The sequence below is a fragment of the Populus alba genome, chromosome 4, assembly GCF_005239225.2.
Source record: "Populus alba chromosome 4, ASM523922v2, whole genome shotgun sequence".
In the NCBI taxonomy this organism is placed as follows: domain Eukaryota; kingdom Viridiplantae; phylum Streptophyta; class Magnoliopsida; order Malpighiales; family Salicaceae; genus Populus; species Populus alba.
This window is the reverse complement of record NC_133287.1, coordinates 14,901,291-14,921,182: the sequence shown is the minus strand read 5'-3', so window position 1 is coordinate 14,921,182 and position 19,892 is coordinate 14,901,291. Positions and strand designations below refer to the sequence as shown.

General features: G+C 31.0%; 1 protein-coding gene across 1 annotated transcript; it reads left to right on the top strand.

Annotated features, from left to right (window-relative positions):
* The first annotated feature begins 1,564 nt into the window (after positions 1 to 1,564).
* On the top strand, positions 1,565 to 12,382 carry LOC118050757 (uncharacterized protein At5g08430). Its single transcript, XM_035061200.1, has 9 exons — positions 1,565 to 1,725; positions 2,088 to 2,810; positions 3,055 to 3,167; positions 3,645 to 3,704; positions 6,610 to 6,660; positions 7,917 to 7,987; positions 9,361 to 9,614; positions 10,829 to 10,873; positions 11,758 to 12,382. The coding sequence occupies exons 2-9, from the start codon at positions 2,144 to 2,146 to the stop codon at positions 12,141 to 12,143; spliced, it is 1,647 nt and encodes a 548-aa protein (XP_034917091.1). The 5' UTR covers positions 1,565 to 1,725; positions 2,088 to 2,143; the 3' UTR covers positions 12,144 to 12,382.
* Positions 12,383 to 19,892: the final 7,510 nt, after the last annotated feature.

Here is a 19,892-nt window from a genome sequence, read left to right as displayed (position 1 = left end):
TATTAAATAATATTAAGTACTAGTTTTTTGAGTAAAACACAATTTTTTTTTTTTAAAATCAATAATTTCAGCATGTACAAAATTCATTCGACAATAACTATAGTTATCATGATTTATCCAGCGTGCAATAAAATTAAGTAAAATATTATCAGGAATAAAATTGAGATTACAGTACGAACAAATTTAATTTACCTTAAACTAATTTTTAAAAAAACAAAAAAAAATTGTTCATGTTCACATGAACACTACGAGTGTAATTAATTAACTGTACTAGCTTTTCAGGAAAAAAAATAAACTTTGGGCACTGGTTTTTTTTTAAAAAAAAAACTATTCACGTAAAAAATGTGTGTAGTGGAGCATGGCTCCACTGTTGAGGTTGGTTTGTTAACACAAGGAGCCCGTTTGGTAACGTGGTGGCTTCCACGTTTTCTGCGATTTCAAACAATAAGCCGTTTGGTAATTAATAAACGCATATTACTATTCACTGGGTCCCACGTGTAGCTGCGTTTAAAACGCGAGAAAAGAAGAAGCAGCTCCTGCCTGCTTTTTGCGCGTCCAAAGTTATGCTACTGTTGTGAACAGTGGATCACGATCCACTGTTCACAAAACAGTTTTTTTTTTTTTAAATATATTTATTTATTACAGTGAAGGCATGCATCCACTGTTCAGTGAACAGTGGAGCATGCCTCCACTGTTCGCAGAACACTTTTTTTTTTTTTTTTATTTTTTTTTTATTTTTTACACCTATGTAAGTAATTAATTTCACTTGTAATGTTCACGTGAACAATAATTTTTTTTTATTTTTTTTAATTAGTTTAAGGTGAATTAAATTTACTCGTAATGTAATCTTAATTTTATTCTTGATAATATTTTACCTAATTTTGTAGTTCTTGTTGGATGAATTTTGTACGTAATGAAATTGTAGATAGTTTTTTTATTAAAATAATTTTTTTATATATAAAGTGTCATTTATTTCATGATGTAATAGCAATAGTTAAATCCATAATATTTAAATTAAAAACCATTAATATTAATATATATTTTTTAAAATTATTTTATAACCTCAATTTCAAAAGCATTCTTAACCAAAACACATTAAAACTACTTTTTTTTAAATCTCAATTTCAACCACAGTTTTAACCAAACACCTATTTTTTCAAACCAACCTCAACTAAAAGTACTTTTTATAAAACAACTTTTTTTAAACCACAACCGCAACCGCTACCGCAATACCAAACACACTCAAGAAGCATCTAAATACTGCTTTTCAAAACATAAGGTTCAATCTTAAATATTAATGGCCCAATCAATAAAAAAGGTTTTATTTTTTAACCAAAGTTTACCCATAGTCACACTACCAAACGACCAATCAGCATGATGTTAAAAAAAGTTAAAGAAGATAAATAGTAGTGACGGGAGTGAGAGGGGTTGGAAACTGAAAAAATGGAAAATGAAAGGCCCAGCCGGTAATCGTAAGAACGGGCCAGCGAGGTGATTGCTGATCTGCGAATAAGCCCAAGAAAGAAAGACAAGCAAAGGCAGATTACATGTTAGTCCCTACCTCCCTACGTCCGTTTCTTTTCCTTTCCTTTTCTCCTGGCCTTTGTTCTTCACTCTCCGGTGTCTCCAGAGAGGCGAGTATGCAGCGAAGCGATAGGCTGATAGAGCGGAGCTGTCGCAGGAGTGGAGTGGAGAAACTATCCTTTCTTTCCTGTAAATAAAAGGGTACGTTTTCTTCCATTTCCTTTCTTTCTCTGTATTCAATGCAATCCAATTTCTGTTTTCCTTTTTTTACTTTTTTTATCAATTTCTACTACTATTACTATTACTATTATTGAATTTAACTCAATTTCTGCTTTTGTTTGGTTTCGCTCCCATTCCCTTTCATTTCCGTGTCTTATTAAAAATTGGATTATTATTATTATTATTATTATTATATAATTTGCATTCACTCCTCTTTTCTGTGTATTCAATCAATTTGTGCCCTTTTCTCTCTCTTATGTACCGGATGGATGGATGCCTTTTCTGTCTTCACGTTATTATCGTTATTATCACCAATTATTGTTATCTATTCTGTCTGCATGCAGCTGCAGTCTACCAGTGAAGGAGGGGAGTGATTACTATTATCAATAAAAGAAAAAAAATGGGTGATTTTGTTTGGATGGAAGAATATACAGATGGCCCCCCACTGTTTGCTCCCCCTTCAACCTCCAAAAGAAAGGCTCGAACGCCTAGGAAACTGGAATTTACTGGATGGGGCTCCACTCTCCTCATTGAATTCCTTCAATCTATTGGTACAGGTACCACCAATCAGATTTCTCAGTACGATGTTACCGCCATTATCAACAAGTATGTCAAAGACCGCAACCTCCTCCACCCCACCAAAAAGAAGAGGGTTCTTTGCGATGAATGGCTTCTTCCTCTTTTTGGAAGGAAGACCATCAATCGAATCCGAATCTATGACCTCCTCGAACCCCATTTTGCTGAAAACAAAGTTGGTTCTGATGATGATTTCTTCGATACTACGGATGATGACGAGGATAATAATGCCTACCAACGCCACAAGTGCTTAGCCTCGGATAGAAAATGCCATTCTAAGAAAAGGGTTTATGAAGCTCCCAAGAGCTGTTTTGCTGCTATTGTTCCTGATAACATTAAGCTTGTTTATTTGAAGAGGCTTTTGGTTCAGGATCTTGCCAAGAACAACCCCGAAACATTTCAAAGCAAAATTGTTGGAAGCTTTGTGAGAATCAAGTCTGATCCTAATGATTACCTCCAGAAAAACTCTCACATGCTCGTGCAGGTCACTGGTTGGTTGCTTACTGTTATTTGCATTCTTTGCTTATGCTATAAAACATACTTTTTTATCAACCCCTCTGAGCTTCTTTTTGCTAATTCACTTTGATATCATTATTATTTCTTTTATTCCACCGATGCTGGTATATTTGGATTACACGTGTTAATTATTTTTGTTGGAAGGGAAACATTTGTTAGGAATTGTTGATCTCTACTATCGATGATTAACTTTTGGTGTTTGTGTTATCTGTTTTCTAGGTTTAGTGGAGTCTTCCAGAGCTAATGGTATTGACACTGAAATGCTTCTTGAAGTTTCAAATTATATGAAAGATGTCCGCATATCTATGCTTTCAGATGATAACTTTTCTAAGGTAAGCGACACATTTTGCTTGCTCTTTCTAAGTACTGCTCAGTTTTCACATTGTACTGGCTCTGATACCTAGCTAGATATGGTACTGTCTTCTCTTATTGTTGAATGCTTATTGGCACCATATTTTCGTTGAAGTTTTGCAGATGCTTACAAGTCTTAAAAACTCAGCTGATATCAAGTAACCAATTATATTCTGTTCTAGGAATCAATACTTTTTTAATAAATTAGACCATGGTTCTGTGTTCTTTTTAGTTAGAGTTTCACTTTTAATATGAGGTCTTGTGAGGGGGTCTTGAGAAATGGGCTTGAATGTATCGATAAGAAGTTGGAGACTGATGCAGTTGCCGTATATGGTGTGGATAACAGTGTCCACATTTTTGTTGTGTAGCTGCAGATAAGATTCTGCAAAATGTAAGCTCATAGACAATTACGTCAAGGTGTAGGCATTCACTCCTAGCCTTGTTTCTGTTGGTTGCAGGAAGAATGTGAAGATCTAAATCAGAGAGTAAGAGATGGTTCACTCAAGAGGCCAACTATTGTAAGTTATCTATTCCCTTGCCTAGTTTTGTAGTGTTTCCTCTATAGCTATGGTTATTCTCACTGTGAATTATGTTGAACAATATTTTTGTTTTTTGTATGGATTTCTTCATGCCCTGAGCTTTATATTTGATTGGCAAAGAAATTTCATGGACAGAGAAGAAAAATAATTAAGTAAAATACTAAACTGCATGGGTTTTTCATTGTAGTCTATCCACAGTGAAATGTGTCTAGGGCTACAGTGAAATTACCCCTTTACCTTTCATCCTTTCATTTTTAAAGCTTTACTTGAGGGGTAGGATAGTCTTTGCACACAACTAATTTGTCATTCTTGATTTGTTTGGGGACAACACTGACTTTTTATTTTTTTTAATAACAATTGTATTGCCCTTAGAGAGTAAAAAATCAGAACCTTTAGTCTAGGGTTTGTATGGTAATTTCAATTTTGTCATGAATAATTGAATTACACAAGTACCCTTACTATGCAAATTTGTTAGCCTTGACTTCAGGGGCTTGATTGTCATTTACTAATGGCTTTTTTTTTTTTGTTATTGTTATTTAGTTCTAGGGGCATTTTTTGTTTTTATATAATTTTATGAACAATTGAATTACTCCATTACCCTTGCCATTCAAATTTTTTAGCCTTGGCTTCAAAAGCTTGGTTGTGATTTCAAAAGGCTGTTGACGCGTGCCTAGCACGCGTTAGCCACTCCATTACCTTTGGGAGGCATGTGTTGCTAACGACGGTGGCTGAAATCAAGCTTCCGCCACATCATTTAATGTGTCTTGGCATCCTCCTCTTCTTCTAACGGTGGCACCAATTGGCTTTTTTTTTCTTTCTTTCTTTTCCTTTTCTTCCTTCCTTGGATTGCGTGCCGGCCATGCAAAAAATTATACTAGCCTTCAATTTCTTTTTTATTTTGATTCAGCCATTCTACTCTTAATTGCAATTGTTTTATTTACATTGATTATTTTTAATTGGATTTTATTTTTGATTTCATCACTGGTTGTTTGATTTTGTTAGTTTTTTTTTTATCAAATTTGGTCCCCATTCTTTTAACTACTATTTTTCTAGTTTTCAATCATTTTCTTGATTTATTTGTTTTTCTTTAATTCCATCCTTGGAACATTTCTTTTCATTAAATTTTTATGTCAAGTTTGATGCCAATACTTTTAATTGTTATTTTTTTAATCATTTTCTTAATTGATTTGTTTTTTTCAATTCCATCCCTAAACATTTAAATTTTCCCTTAACATTTAATTTCAGTTGGTTTTTATGTTGAATTTATTTCTAATTCTTTTAATTGTTATTTGTTTTGTTTTGCATTGTTTTTTTATTGACTTTTTTTCCTCAGTTTCATCCCTTAATATTTGTTTGATTAAGAATTTTGCTTCTTTGTTTTTTCAGGTTTGCCTTTAATGGGGTCACCCTAATCTCGTGACCCAGGTCATAGATCTGAAAGATTAGTCCGGGTCACCTTTGGTCTTTTTTTAAAGATTTTTTTTTTTCAAAAATTATTTTTTTTGCTGGTATTTTTCTCCCTTTGTTATTTATGGGGTCATCTCAATTTCATGTCCTAGGTCATATGTTTGATCAATTCACCCGGGTTGGTTGCCGAGCTCACTTGAGGCTTTTTTTTATATCTTTTCTTTTAAATGTTTCCATCATATCAGCAGGTATCCATTCCTTATATTTTTATGATGTGTTCGGCTTTTTGTAATATTTTTTATGGTGTGGGCTTATTCAATCATTTTTGTTTATATTTATCGTTTAAGCCATGAGTTTTTTAGGGTGGATTTATCTTTTATTTATTTAAATAAAAATTTTTAGTAAACATAATCGGGTAAATATCTCATCTTTATAGTTTTTTTTCTTGGTTATTGTTAACGATTTTTTTTATTTACATAAATGGTTATCGATTTATTTAGTTAGATGATTGCATAGGCTTTTCAAATGACACTTTTAATTTTTCATGTAAAAAAACACATTGGAGCAACTTGCTTACTTGGTTTTTGTTTTTCAAAAATTATAACCTGCATGCCAAATTCATGATTTTAATGGTTTTTTTAGTTTTTCCATTTTTTTTTTCTTTACACTTTTTTTTTGGAAAAAAATATTATTTTTTTTATTCATTACACGTGGCCTATTTATACCTTTCCTTTTGTTCATTTTTCTTATTCTTTTATAATTTTTTTTAATGTTTTTTTCTTAACACCTTTTGTTTTTGGAAATTTATTCTACATGGACTAAGGAAATGGTGTTTCCATGTAGCAATTGCAACATTGCTTCATTTTTCGGTTGTGTTAAAAAAAAGCTTGAGATCTTATATATTTTTATTAATGCATATGATTTTTATTATATTTTATTATATGTAAGCATCAACTTTGTGATTCACGGTTATATTTTTTACTTGATGTAAAAAAACGTGTAAATAACACCTATACATTAATTTTTTTTCGTTGGAAAAAAAATTATTCGACCTGCAACTAGACAAGTTGAATAAACGCGTTAACACTTTGTTTTTTGCATTTATTGACACAAATAGTTCTCGTAGGCCTTTTGATTTATAATTATAATTTTTTTAAAAAAATAAATTTGAAGAGCTTGCATATTTATTTTTTGTTTTTTGCCAAAAAAACATTTACCCGACCCGTGGCGAGGCACGGTTCACAATACTAGTAACCACTATTCTCTGTGCACGAAGAAAGTCTATGACATGGCTTCATATAGGATTGCTGGTATGTTGCGCTGTTTGCTTAGACATCTGTCTCTCTTGATTTATATATTAGTATATTTACGTACCTGAAAACAAGATGTGTCTTGCTTGCCCTGGTAATTGAGTTGTCTGTTTTAAGGTTCCCCATCCCTCAATCTTTTGTTAATGTACCTTTTAAACTTCATACAGGTAGAGCTTGAAGAGAAGGCTCAAGTTTTGCATGAAGATATAACAAAGCATGTAGGTACTTGACTAAAGGAAAACTTAACCATGAACAAAATGGTTGGTTATCCCTTTTTCTTGTTTCTGTTCTCTCATAGTTCATATTTGCTTATAGGTTTTTGAATGTTTCCGTACTGATTTGCTAGTGAGATTGATGTGTCAGGAACCCTATATAAAGTACAAATATTCTTGATGTTCAATATGAAAAACTTAGAGTGCATTCATAAAGATGTGGACAATGTGCATTTGCATTTTAAATGAAAATGATAAACCAGGCATGAACCTCTGAACTATAATTTCATCAAAATGTTGTTGTATGCAAGCTTGTAGGGGATTGTAATGCTAATTGACCATGATCTTGCAATTTTATCCATTGTAGTATAGAAGAAAAAAAAGATGTGTAGATACTGCGGGAAAAAGAGGGCCTTAAATATGCATTGCAAAATTGATATTTATACTTTTGAAGTATTGAATTATAAAGATTAGCAAGTTTATTTTGATAACGAAAAATCTCAAGCACTTTATTTTGCCCCTTGATGCAATGCATCTCAAGTTTGGTTGCGCTATAGAAGTGAATTACTTCACTAGTAAGTAGAGAATCCAACTCACAAATCTATCATCTCAAATGTGGTTAATTGGGAAAGTTGTAATAAACTTTTGAAACACCTAGTGAAACACCCAGTCTCAACTTTTTTATCGTTGTGCCATTCCTTAATGCCTATTTCTTGTCACAGTTTTTGTGCTGAATGCCATGCAAAATGACAACAGGGACAATCATTACATTGATGGTATTGTAAGATAAATAGTTCTTAATTCTTTCTTTATTTTGACAGAGCAAGAAGTAAGAAATCGCCAAATGTTTCGAAGATGGTGGCTTGAATTGTTTATTACGTTATTGTTGTTTTGAGGTTTTTAGATATGCTATTAACATTTATAAATGTTTTTTTTTCATTGAACAAGGAATCCTGATGGAACATGTCATTTTTTATTGATTCGTTGTGTCTATTGCCAATCATCATACATGCTTTATGAAAACCTGCTTAGACTTTAAATGTTGGCGTGGAAGAAGCCATTCTTCACTAGTTCATTAGGTTTCTCTTTAATGTGCTTTGGCTTGCTAAATTGCTAAATGTAATTATCTTATATGCGCTGTGACAGAAAGCCACTTCAAATACTGGTTCCAGCATCTATACAGAGGATCATGCATGTTCCTCATGATTTGTTTAAGGTTTGATTCTTCAATTTTTTAGCCACTAAATGTGGATTTGTTTCAGTGGCTTCGTGGAGAACTTGCTTTTCTTCAAAAGCTCATTGATCGGGCAAATGAAAAGGGTTGGCGTAGAGAATATCCTTTCTTGGTATTACTATTCCCTCTGGTATCACTATGAAGTCAACATATAATGAATTATATATTAAGTTTCCTAGACTAAAATAATCCAGTCTAAACTCTATTATAAATATAACAAGACACTGATTATCAGCCAGAAACACTGTACTTAAGGACAAAGATCAATCCAATTGAGCTTATCAAATAACTTGTGATTCTCTATGATTAGTGGTAGCAAAATTGCTCAATAATTGCATGGCTCTGGCTGGTGCCCACTAGTGTTGGTTGAGACTGGTATGCTTTGCTTCCTAAAAGCTGTAGACTACTAGTCATATTTTTTCATGTAATTAAACATGGATGAGATGGATAACTATCACTATTTCCTTGAGGAAATTCAAATAATAGGAATTGTTGTATGCATGCCATCATTCTTCTTGTTTGGTATTATGAAGAAACTTGTCACAATTTGATTTCAAGACCAAAAAGCTGAGATTCAATCAGAGTGTAATAATGGAAAAGGGAGTGTGTAGAGGCTGCTCAAAATGAAAATTGCTCAATTATTGCATGGCTCTGGCTGGTGCCCACCGATGTTGGTTAAGACTAGCAAGCTTTGCTTCTTAAAAGCTGTAGGCTACTAGTCACATTTTTTCAGGTAATAAATTGTGGATGAGTTGGATAACTATCACAATTTCCTTGAGGAAATTCAAATCATATGAATCATTGTATGCATGTCATAGTTCTTCTTTTTTTGGTATTATGAAGAAACTAGTCACAATTTGATTTCAAAGCCAAAAAGTTGAGGGTCAATCAGAGCATAATAATGGAAAAGGTAGTGTGTTGAGGCTGCTCAAAATGAAAAAGGATATGAGATCATAAATGACACATAGATGTGTCTTTGAAGGTCCGTGCTAAGCACTATGAAACTTTCTAGAAGTAAATTTTAATTTGATGGCGTACATCCTATCCATATGGGTAGAATAATTATCCATATGACTGATAAGCGATTTAGGTTCTCTCAGAAAGTCAAAGTTTAGGGTCTAATTTATACTAAATTTTGATTCCATTCCCACTAGATAGGCTGTCCATACTTCGAACTGAGCATAAAATAGACGCGTAGAAAAACTTTTTTTCATGTAAATTTCTTTTCTTTTTATATATATAAAGCTTTTTTTTTAACTCTAGGAACCATTTTACACTCAAACAAGTAGTCAAAGTTTACCCTTTCCTTCTTTTTTGCCTTCTATGATAAACTATATCACCAAAGGACTTGGTTTGTAGAAATGCACCACCCCATGCTCATCTTTTCATCTGCTCCTGCATTGCACTTCCTCTTGCTTTGTCTACCTGCTGCAGCATTATATTTTGAATCCTTAACTCGCTTGAGCTTTTACACTGTTTGATTACTTGGAAAGAAAGAAGCTGCTAGAGACTCCTGATGAACAGACACGGCTATTGCTTGACATTCCAAAAGTCATAGCCGATGAAATAGAAGATGAGCCTGCACCAGAGGATTTTCCAGTGAATATAAAACAAGGAAATGATGGTTCACCAAAGTCATCTCTGGATGGAGTTTTGGAAATTCCCAATTTTGATGTAGCTTCAAATGAAACTTCGACTTTGATTTCTTTCAGCAAGAATTCTGCAGGTATGTTAGTAACATTCAGTTTTTCTTTCCAGTGATGTTGCACTCCTAGAAGGTGAATTTTTTTTGTTTCTACTCAAATGGGTGCATATTTACAACATGCAACTGCATGCGTGTGCATGCATCTATTTGGTCTGGTATTTACAACTGGGGGAATGGAGCATTGTTGTCTTTGATTATGAAAGCATTGGGGGTATTTCCTTTTTCAGATGAAAGAAGAAATTTTTATTAGAAAGATGGAAAAGGAATAATAAATAAATGTAGAATAAGACATCCTTTCAAGTAGGAAAAAGAAACAACAATCGAGTCCTAAATAATAAGGCATACCAACCCCATTGGTGATCTACTGTTGAAGTGCTGCCAATTTGTCAGATAGGAATGGGAAACCACAAAATATATCCATAATCTCTGAAAAACCACGTGAAGATTTAGATTGTATCTTGATTTTCATGGCTGCAGTGATTCACATGTGGGTTCGGACAATTCTGGATCATTTATAAGCAATTTGCAAATTACTTATCATATTGCAAAATGCCTTGCACGATCCTTCCATACTGTGGGTTTTGAAATCAAAGTTAGTGCTGAAGATGTGAGCAAGCCAAGCTTGGAAATAAGTAGGTCTAATATTTAAATACTAGGAAGCTTGTGGTACAGTACATGGCATGGTAAGCTTGTAGGAAATTTAATACCTCTTAAGTTACTGTCTCTTCTATACAGGGTGATTGGTCAGCTATATGGTGAACCCTGTGTTTACAGGATAACCTATCAGGGAGTTGTTGCTGTGTGTATCCTTAGAACATCCATAGTATAAAAAACTTTGCATGTGAGTATGGGTGGCTGTGTTAACCTATATATATTCATACAGGTCTTAATATCATCATTTGAAGTATTCAGAACATCAATTTTGGAAAACACTGATCCATTGGATGCACATTTGGCATGCATAAAGTTAAAGATGTCCCCTCTTGTACTGTAGAACTGAGGCAGAATTAACTTGCCCATTCATCTCCTGATACCAAGCAGAGTCTATGGAAGGTTCCTTTGCAGTAAATGTTAAATATTCTATTTTTTTTCCTGAGATCAGCCAGCATCCAAAATAAATGTGTCAAAATGAGTTGTAATGTTGGATTCCTTGTATAAAGCCTCCAGCATTGGTGTGAGGCATAACTCCTTCATTTTTATTAAACAATCTGAAATTATTTTCTTTCTTTCTGCAGGAAACCAAGCTGTCCTGGCAACACCAAAACAGAGCAACAGAATTGGTAAATTATACTCTTTCATATATTTTATTCCCTCCTCTTTGTAATACAATTATTTGGAATTGGGATATCTTTTTGTTTTTTCTTTGTTGTTTGAGAATTTGGAATCAGGATATCTAGATCAGAGGGGAGGCAACTGGAAATTGTTCGACAAATTATTATGTTCTAGAAGCGCTTGGTCAATATTCTCCTCTAAGTTCCTTACGTGAACATAGATATGTTCATCATTTTACTTGATATATTACAGGCATTCTAGTTACTGTTTTCTATCATAGGGAGTGATGCAATTTTATCACATTTGGTGGAACCGTAATGACAGAAAGTAGTGAGATTTTTTATTAGACTAGGAAAATTTAATTGATTTTTTTAAATTAGACAGGGGGCACTAAAGGATGCTGCATACTGAAATACTTAAACCTAGGCCACTCGCAAGATTGCCTATAAAACAAACAATAAAAATTTAAGAAATCCTGCTTATGCTAGTTTTATATAGTCTCAACTCTTAACCCTCATATCTCTCAACATGTTGGGAAATGATTTTTCGCTGCAAAGGATGCTACATCCCCTTGCCAAACCTCCCTTCCATGCATTTACCCTCCTGCCTCCTATTGGAGGTGTGCATGCCGGCACTTACAGCTTCATCATTTTATGGTTCATCAGGTCTGGTTCACTGTCAGGTTAGTGAATCATTCCGCCAGAAAGTTAGAATCTGTACAATTCGCTTATTTTAGATGTTTTATACCCTGTTCTCTTGGGAAGAAACTATGAACTATGAATTGGTTTAAATTAATTTCTATTCAGAAGGTTTCTCATCCGTGTGAGAATCAGCAGGGTAGTCTTAACCCTCAATTCTTATTGCTCATTGGCATCTCACGATTCTATTTCAGATCATCAGCATTTTGTTGAAGCTCAGCCAAAGCAGTTAACAAACATCATCGGGGAGAGCAACGATGAACCGCTGCCTGTCAACATAGAAGGTAACAAGCACCGTCAATGCTCGATGGACGTGCAGGTGATTGATTTGAGCGACAGTGAAGAAGATGAAGGCCCGAGGCATAGAGATAATGTTCAGATTATTGATTGTGATCCAGGAAGTTTTTTGTGGCATTATTTAGATCCCCAAGGAGATGTACAAGGTCCCTTCTCATTGACATTATTAAAACGTTGGAATGATGCTGACTACTTTCTTCCAGGGTTCAAGGTTTGGAAGACAGGACAGAGCCGGAACGAAGCAGTATTATTGAGTGATGTTCTTCGCAGCATTATTGAGTGATGTTCTTCGCCGGTTATTTCCAGATGTAGAGTCTAATAGTTGATTGTCTATAACTTTTCAAAGCCCCACCCCTGGACAATCCCCCCCTCTGTTTTCCAGCCCTGCAGAGCCGCAACGAAGCACTATGATTTTAGACCTTTTAAGTTCTGTGTTTTTTAACCGAACCATGGTTTTATGTGTTAGGGTTTGTTTCATTTAGCATACTCTCTGCGCTATGCAAAATAATTATTTCAACGATACATTATGGGTTGCTATTATGAAATTCAATTATATGGATTAGTTAAAAATAATAATTAAAAGAATTAACAAAATAAGATAAGTTTTTTATTTTTTATTTGTATTATTCCAGGGGCTTATTTTTCTAAACTTTGTAATGTAATTCAAGAAAGTCGTTAAAAAGGAAGTGGAGAAAATCCTTTTGCATGTTCACAATCTGATTACAGATAGCCTCGATCTGGGTGTTTACGTATGAGAAACTCATTAGAGATGATTTTGACATTTTAATTTTGATTTGATTTTTATTTCATAAATAGATAAGAATGTGTTTTGTGGTTTTTAAATTGTGTTTTTTTTAAAAAAAAAAAATTAATTTTTTTTTAAATTTTAAATTATTTTTATGTGCTATTTTAAAAATAATTTTTTAAAAATAAAAAAAATATTATTTTAATATATTTTAAAAATTACTTTGAAGAACAGTATTTTAATAATTACTTTCAACGACAATAGTTACTATAATCCCATACCATTCCTTTATCTACTCACGAGAAATCACCTAAAAAATATTGAAGTGCCTCGGAAAATAAAGAAACACTAAAAAAAGAAGTGCTAGTATATCGACTTGAAAGCCCAAGCACTCCTGTCCAACTTTTATTAAAACAACATTAATTAAATCATAGCGGGTTGAATTAAGTTTTATTTAGATATAAAGGAAATTTTTAGATGTTATTAATTTATTTTTTTAATATAAATTCTATTTTAAACTATATAAAAATAATTTAATGTAATTTAGTTGATTTTAAAAATAACTTGGACGATCAATAAAAAATTTAGTTTGATTAAAAAAAAAAATTAAAACTACATATTTTTTTTTTTAAATTAAAACAATTAACATATTAAATCAATTCATATCAATTTAGATTAACATGTTAAATTCACTATTTATATCTTATAACTATTCTCAATTAACCAGAAGTTATAGAATGGAATTAAAAATATAACTCAACCAAGAAAATGAGTTAACACAAAATGGGTTATCCCACCAAACGATGTCATGAGATTAAAATAATTTCATACAAAACAAATCAGAATAAGATTATGAAACTCAATTTTTCAGTCAACTTAATGTTGAAGGGTGAAATAAAAAAAAAATGAAGAAAATGACACAAAAAACAATCCAAGTCAACTGACCAAACTCGTGACCCTGGTCATGAGATAAGGATAACCTTATTAAACGCAAATTAAAATAAATTATGAAGATTAATTCTTAATCAACTTAATATCAAACGATGAAAATGAAAAAAAAAAACTAAAAAAAGAACAAAAAAACCCAGTCAACGAGCCCAACTCATGTCTCCCAACTCATGTCTCTAGTTATAAAACAATGATAACCCAATAGAAAACATATAAAAAAAATATTATAAAGTCTAATTTTCAATCAATCTAATATTGAATGATTAAATAAAAAAAATCAAATAAAAAAGATAAAAAATGACCTAAATCAACTCACGTTAATCTAAAAAACTCGGGTCAGATATTAAAAATAACTCCATAGAAAGAAAATAAAAAAAAATAAATTACATTTCATTGGGTTTGAAATTAAAAAATATATATTTAATTTTAGACTAAGTTTGAAATTAAAAAAAAAAAACAATCTTAAAAAAATCTTGGGAATGAAATTAAAAAGGACATTTATATTTCACAATTTATTGTTATAATAAAATGTCAAAATCTTAATATATATTAATAATAATAAATTCAAAAACATAGGATGCAAAAAAATTATAGTATAATAATTTATGACAAAAGATATTTTCTCTTTTCTACATCTCTTTCTCTTAAATTTCAACCACTAAGATTTTTACAAACACGAAATAATTTAGTTGGCTTGGCACACGTGTGTATATTTTGATACGGAATTTTGTGATTATTGTATAATATACGTTCTCTTTAAGAAATGTAACCAAAAGGAAAACTCAACAAGATAAATATATTTGTTTTCAAAATTTATATCATTGGAGTTTTTACAAAAAATTATTTTAATTATGTTTTTGCTTTTTACAAAAAAAAAAACTAATCATCAAAATCCATCTTACATCAACTACTTTTATTAATATTCCATGTAATTTTTATTTATGTTTTTTAAAATTCACCAAATACTTTTTTTTTTAATTATATTTATAATTAGAAAAAGACTTATTTGTCCCTCATTAAAATTGATTAATACAAAAAAAACCATGAAAAAAAATAAAAATGCCCATGGATGTTATTTTTAGTTTTTTTTTTTCCTTTAAAGGGTGATGTAGTAATTTCATGGAGCAATCAAATTGTTAAAAGACTGAAAAGCCTCTAGACTCTAATTTTAAATTATTTGATTTCAAGGGTATTTAAATCATTTCATTGTGCATCTAAAATATAAAAAGACCGATTTGTTTCCGATCAATATGATAATGACAAATATATTATATGAAACAGATCGTTTTACACCGCATCTAATAGATAGTCAAATGATTTGTTTGAGAATGGACAAAACGGTCATTTCACCATTTTAATCCCGGTAACATGTGTCTTGGTGCATAATAAAATGTTGATCCATATACCCATGTAATTATTTTGTTCTTGTAAAAAAAAAAAAAAAAAGGATGTAATAATATTCTTTGAGCCAAGTAGTTAATAACTAAAAAAAAAAACCGTGTGGAAACAATGTGGCTCGAGATTTCATTGTGCTATGGTTTGGGAGTATGATAGCGGTTACGGTTTCAAAGTATTTTTTCCACTTAGAAATACATTAAAATAATGTTTTTAGTTTTTAAAAATGATTTTTAACAACAACACATTAAAAAAATATGAAAACATAAAAAAAATAATTTTAAGCAAAATTGTTTTTTCAAATATTTGGGAAACATGATTTTAAACGTGTTCCCAAACATTGCCTATGGATTGAAACAATAAAATGATGTTCATGCCCTTCCTATAAAAACTCTCAAATCTTGCTATTAAGGGTAAGATTATCTTTTCCACGTAATGATATTGTTCCCTTTAAAAGCAAAAGAATAAATGTCTTTCTTCCAAAATCTTTTTGGTAATTTTCTTTTTTTTTAGTAGTCAAATGATGTTTTTAACCCTGAAAGCAAAAAAAAGGTTACTTTTGTTTAAGGGCATTGTTGTATTTTTACTGTGATTTTTTTGGTTATAATCAATTCCACCAAGAGGCAATTAGATTTTTTAATAATGATATAATTTTATTAAAAATAAAAAGTGGGAGGCATTTTGGAAGCTCTCGTAATCTTCAAATGACACGTGCGATTGCTTTGGGTTATCGAATGATGGATTCTAAGGCGATGTCTGAATCATTTTGGTGGCCCTCATCTCGAGGCCGCATGTGTGGCTGAATTATCTCTAATTTGACATTGATTACCATTTATGTTTTTCTTCTCTCCTCCTCCTCAAATTCCGTGTTGACCCTCCAAAGTCTCAGAGCAACTCTTTAAGTTTTTTCCTTGTTATTTGATAGGTTTTTGTTTAATTTGAAATAATTTATATATTTTTTTTAATTTCATCATCATTTATTTTTTTATTTGTTAGGTTTGGTCCTCGTTCTTTTAATTTCTTATTTTTTTTTTAATTTGAGATAATTTTTAAGATTGAATTTTTTTATGATTTCATCATTATTAAGTTTTTTTTCCTATAAAATTCAATTCTCATTCTTTTGATTGTTATTTTTTTTTAACTGTGGTTGATTTTTTAGATTGATATTTTATTTTTCATTTTTATTTTTCAACATTCAATTTATTGGAATTAAGCTTCTTTATTGTACACTTGTCTAGGATTTTACGGGTTGCAGGTTAAGAAAATTAACTCAGTTTTAGGGGTTCACCTGTTTTTTTATTTATTATTTCTGAAGCATATTTTGATGATTAAATTACCTTAAAAAGCAATTTTTTTAGCTAGCATCCTGTTCACTTGATGCAACTCGCAAGATTTAGCAGTCATACTCAACCTTAACTGTTTAATTTTTTCAAGCTTTTTTTTATTGACTTATTTTATTTTTTATTTCAACCGTTTACATTTGGATTGTTAGGGGTTAAATATTGTTATTTTTTTCAATTTTTTTTAAAAGGTTGGCTTGGCCTCACGTCTCCGCTTGTGAATTTGACATATTAGTTCATGTTTACTCAAAGTGCTTTATTTTATCCTTTTGTTTTCAATTTTGTTGGGTTATCTTATAATTAAGTTTTGTTATTTTGTTTCTTTTGAAAAACATTAATTTTCTTCTTATTGTCATTACTTTTGCTTTTCAAAAAATAAAATAAAAATAAATGATTTTTTTTTTTTTGAGAATTGGTTTAAGACATCACGAATTAAAAGTTTGAGGACTAATAAGGATTGAAATATAAATGTGGGAGTCAATTGGTCAAAAATTTGAAGAATTGATAAGTTTGGGGACTTAATTAAACATTGGATTAGTTCAATTAATGAAATCATGAGCTTAAGTGAATAATTGGTAAGTTTGAGGACTTAATTGAGCTCATAATTACTTTAATTAATGAACTCAAGACCTAATTGTTAAATGTTAGAAGTTCAGGAGCCAAATTGAAAATAGCCATTTTAATTAAGAAAATGATGTTGTCTCAAAAAACTATTCATCACCTTCTTCCTCATGAACCATTTTAGCAGTGAAGGCACCAAAATCGTTTCAATCATGGACCACGTCTCCTAGCTGCTATCCTTCACCCCTACGATGCATGAACGTTTGGCATTCTCTGGTTATAAAAGCGAGAGAAAAGGCCGCACAAAGAGGGGAAATAGAGAGAACAAACAAACAAACAGAAGAATAGCAGAGAGAGCACATGACAAAGAGAACCAGGGAGAGCATAAGACCGAGAACAAAACACACACATGCGTGAAGGAACAAACATAGGGGACAAAATAAAACAACTAACTGAGAGAACAAAAAGAACAAAAAAACCAAGGAGAAAACCAAAGACAACAAAAACAAGAAATAGGGGATAGATGGAGAAGTGCCATAAAACCAAAAATCACACAAGGCAAGACAAAAACAAAGGAGGGAGCATCACCCAAACCATCACCACCTCCAGTCTTCATCCTCCAACAGCGTCTGAAGCTAGTAAGTCCCTCTTCATCTCTTCCCCCGTTTTATAATTTAACTAGATGGCAAGGCCGCGCGCTACCGCGGGCTTATAAAATAAATGTGTTTGATAGTGTTATATTTGTGAACCAACGCTAAATAAATAATAGAATATGAAGGTGTGATAGAGCCTATATTCTATGAGGAAAAAAAAGTTATGTTGGTGATAAAAAACTTAAAGTCTAAATAGAATGAGTTGTAACAATCCACAATATTTTATGAGAAAAGCTACAATGCTTTTCCTATATGATTTAGCTTTTTGCAACGTGATTTAGCTTTTCTGTTAATAATAAAAAAAATACAAAGCTAAATTTTCAACCAGCTCAATATTAAAAAAATAAAATCAATAAAGACAATTTTAGAAAAAATCATAAGAAAACAAAAAAACAAAAAAAATCCCAAGTGGGGAAATACTGTAGCAATCCATAGTGTTTTGTGAGAAAAGATATAGTGCTTTCCCCACATGATTTAACCTTACTTGTAATTATAATATTTAAAAAATAAAATTGATAAATATAATTTTAGAAAAAATATAACAAAAAACAAAATAATATGGAGAAACACTGTAGCAATCCATAATGTTTTGCGAGGAAAGTTACAGTGCTTTCCTCAATAAAATCGACAAAAATAATGACAAAAATAAAATCGACAAAAATAATTTTGAAAAAATTCATAACAAAAAAAAAAAACCATGTGGAGAAACACTATAACAATTTACAATGTTTTAAAGAAAAATATTACAAAGCTAAATTTCTCAACCAGCTCAATATAAAAAAAATAAAATCGACAATGATAATTTTGGAAAAATTCATAGCAAAAAAAAAAATTCATGTGGGGAAACACTGTAGCAATCCACAATGTTTTGTGAAGAAAACTAGAGTTGTAATTCTCAAAGAGCTCAATATTAAAAAAAATAAAATCTACAAAGATAATTTTGAAAAAAATCACAACAAAAAGAAATCATGTGGGGAAACATTGTAGTAATCTATAGTGTTTTAAAGAAAAAAAAAATACAATTTTGGAAAAAATCATAAAAAAAACCATGTGGGGAAAACACTATAACAATTCACAGTATTTTGTGAGTAAAAGCTACAATGCTTCCCACACATGGTGCTCAATATTTTAAAAAATAAAATCAATAAAGATAATTTTAGAAAAATCATAACAAAAAAATGGAAAAAAAAACCTTGTAGGGAAACATTGTAGCAATCCATAGTGTTTTGTGAAGAAAGCTACAATGTTTTCTCCATATGATTTAGCCTTACTTGTAATCACTTGTAATTGTCTATTTTTTAAAAAAATAAAATCGACAAAGAAAATTTTAGAAAAAATATAACAAAACAGAAACCACGTGGGGAAACACTATATCAATCCACAATGTTTTGTGAGGAAAGCTATAATGCTTTTCCCAATAAAATCAACAAAGATAATTTTTTTAAAAATCATAACAAAAACACAAAACAAAAAAAATCATGTAGGAAAACACTATATCAATCTAAAGTGTTTTGTAATGAAAGCTACAGTGCTTTCCCCACATGATTTAACTTTATTGTAATTGTAATTCTTAACTAGCTCAATATATATATAAAAAAATCAACAAAGACAATTTTGAAAAAAAAAACCACGTGAGGAAACATTGTAGCAATCTACAGTGTTTTGTGAGGAAAGCTACAATGCTTTCCCCACATGATTTAACTTTATTGTAATTGTAATTCTCAACCAACTCAATATTAAAAAAAAAAAATCGACAAAGAAAATTTTGGAAAAAAATCATAACAAAAAAAAAAAAAACCATATGGGGAACCACTGTACTAATCTACAATGTTTTAAAGAAAAAAAAAAAAGCTAAATTCTCAACCAGCTCAATATTAAAAAAATAAAATCGACAAAGATAGTTTTGAAAAAAATCATAAAAAAAACTATATGGGGAAACATTGTAGCAATCCACAATGTTTTGTGATGAAAACTATAATTCTAATTCTTAACCAGCTCAATATTAAAAAAATAATGAAATCGACAAAGACAGTTTTGGAAATAAAATATAACAAGATAAAACAAAAAAAATCATGTGGGGAAACACTGTAGCAATCCACAATGTTTTAAAGAAAAAACAATTACAAAACTAAATTCTCAACTAGCACAATATTTAAAAAAATAAAATCGATAAAGATAATTTTAGAAAAAAATCATTAATAAAAAAATATATGAGAAAATACTATAACAATCCATAGTATTTTGTAAGGAAAGCTACAATACTTTCCTCACATGAGTTAAGCTATATTATAATTCACTTAACACTGTAGCTTTTAAATTTTAATTAATCATTTCCTGTAGCAAGCGTGTGTGAATGTTTCATGAACACCTATGGACTAGGTCCAGTCGGG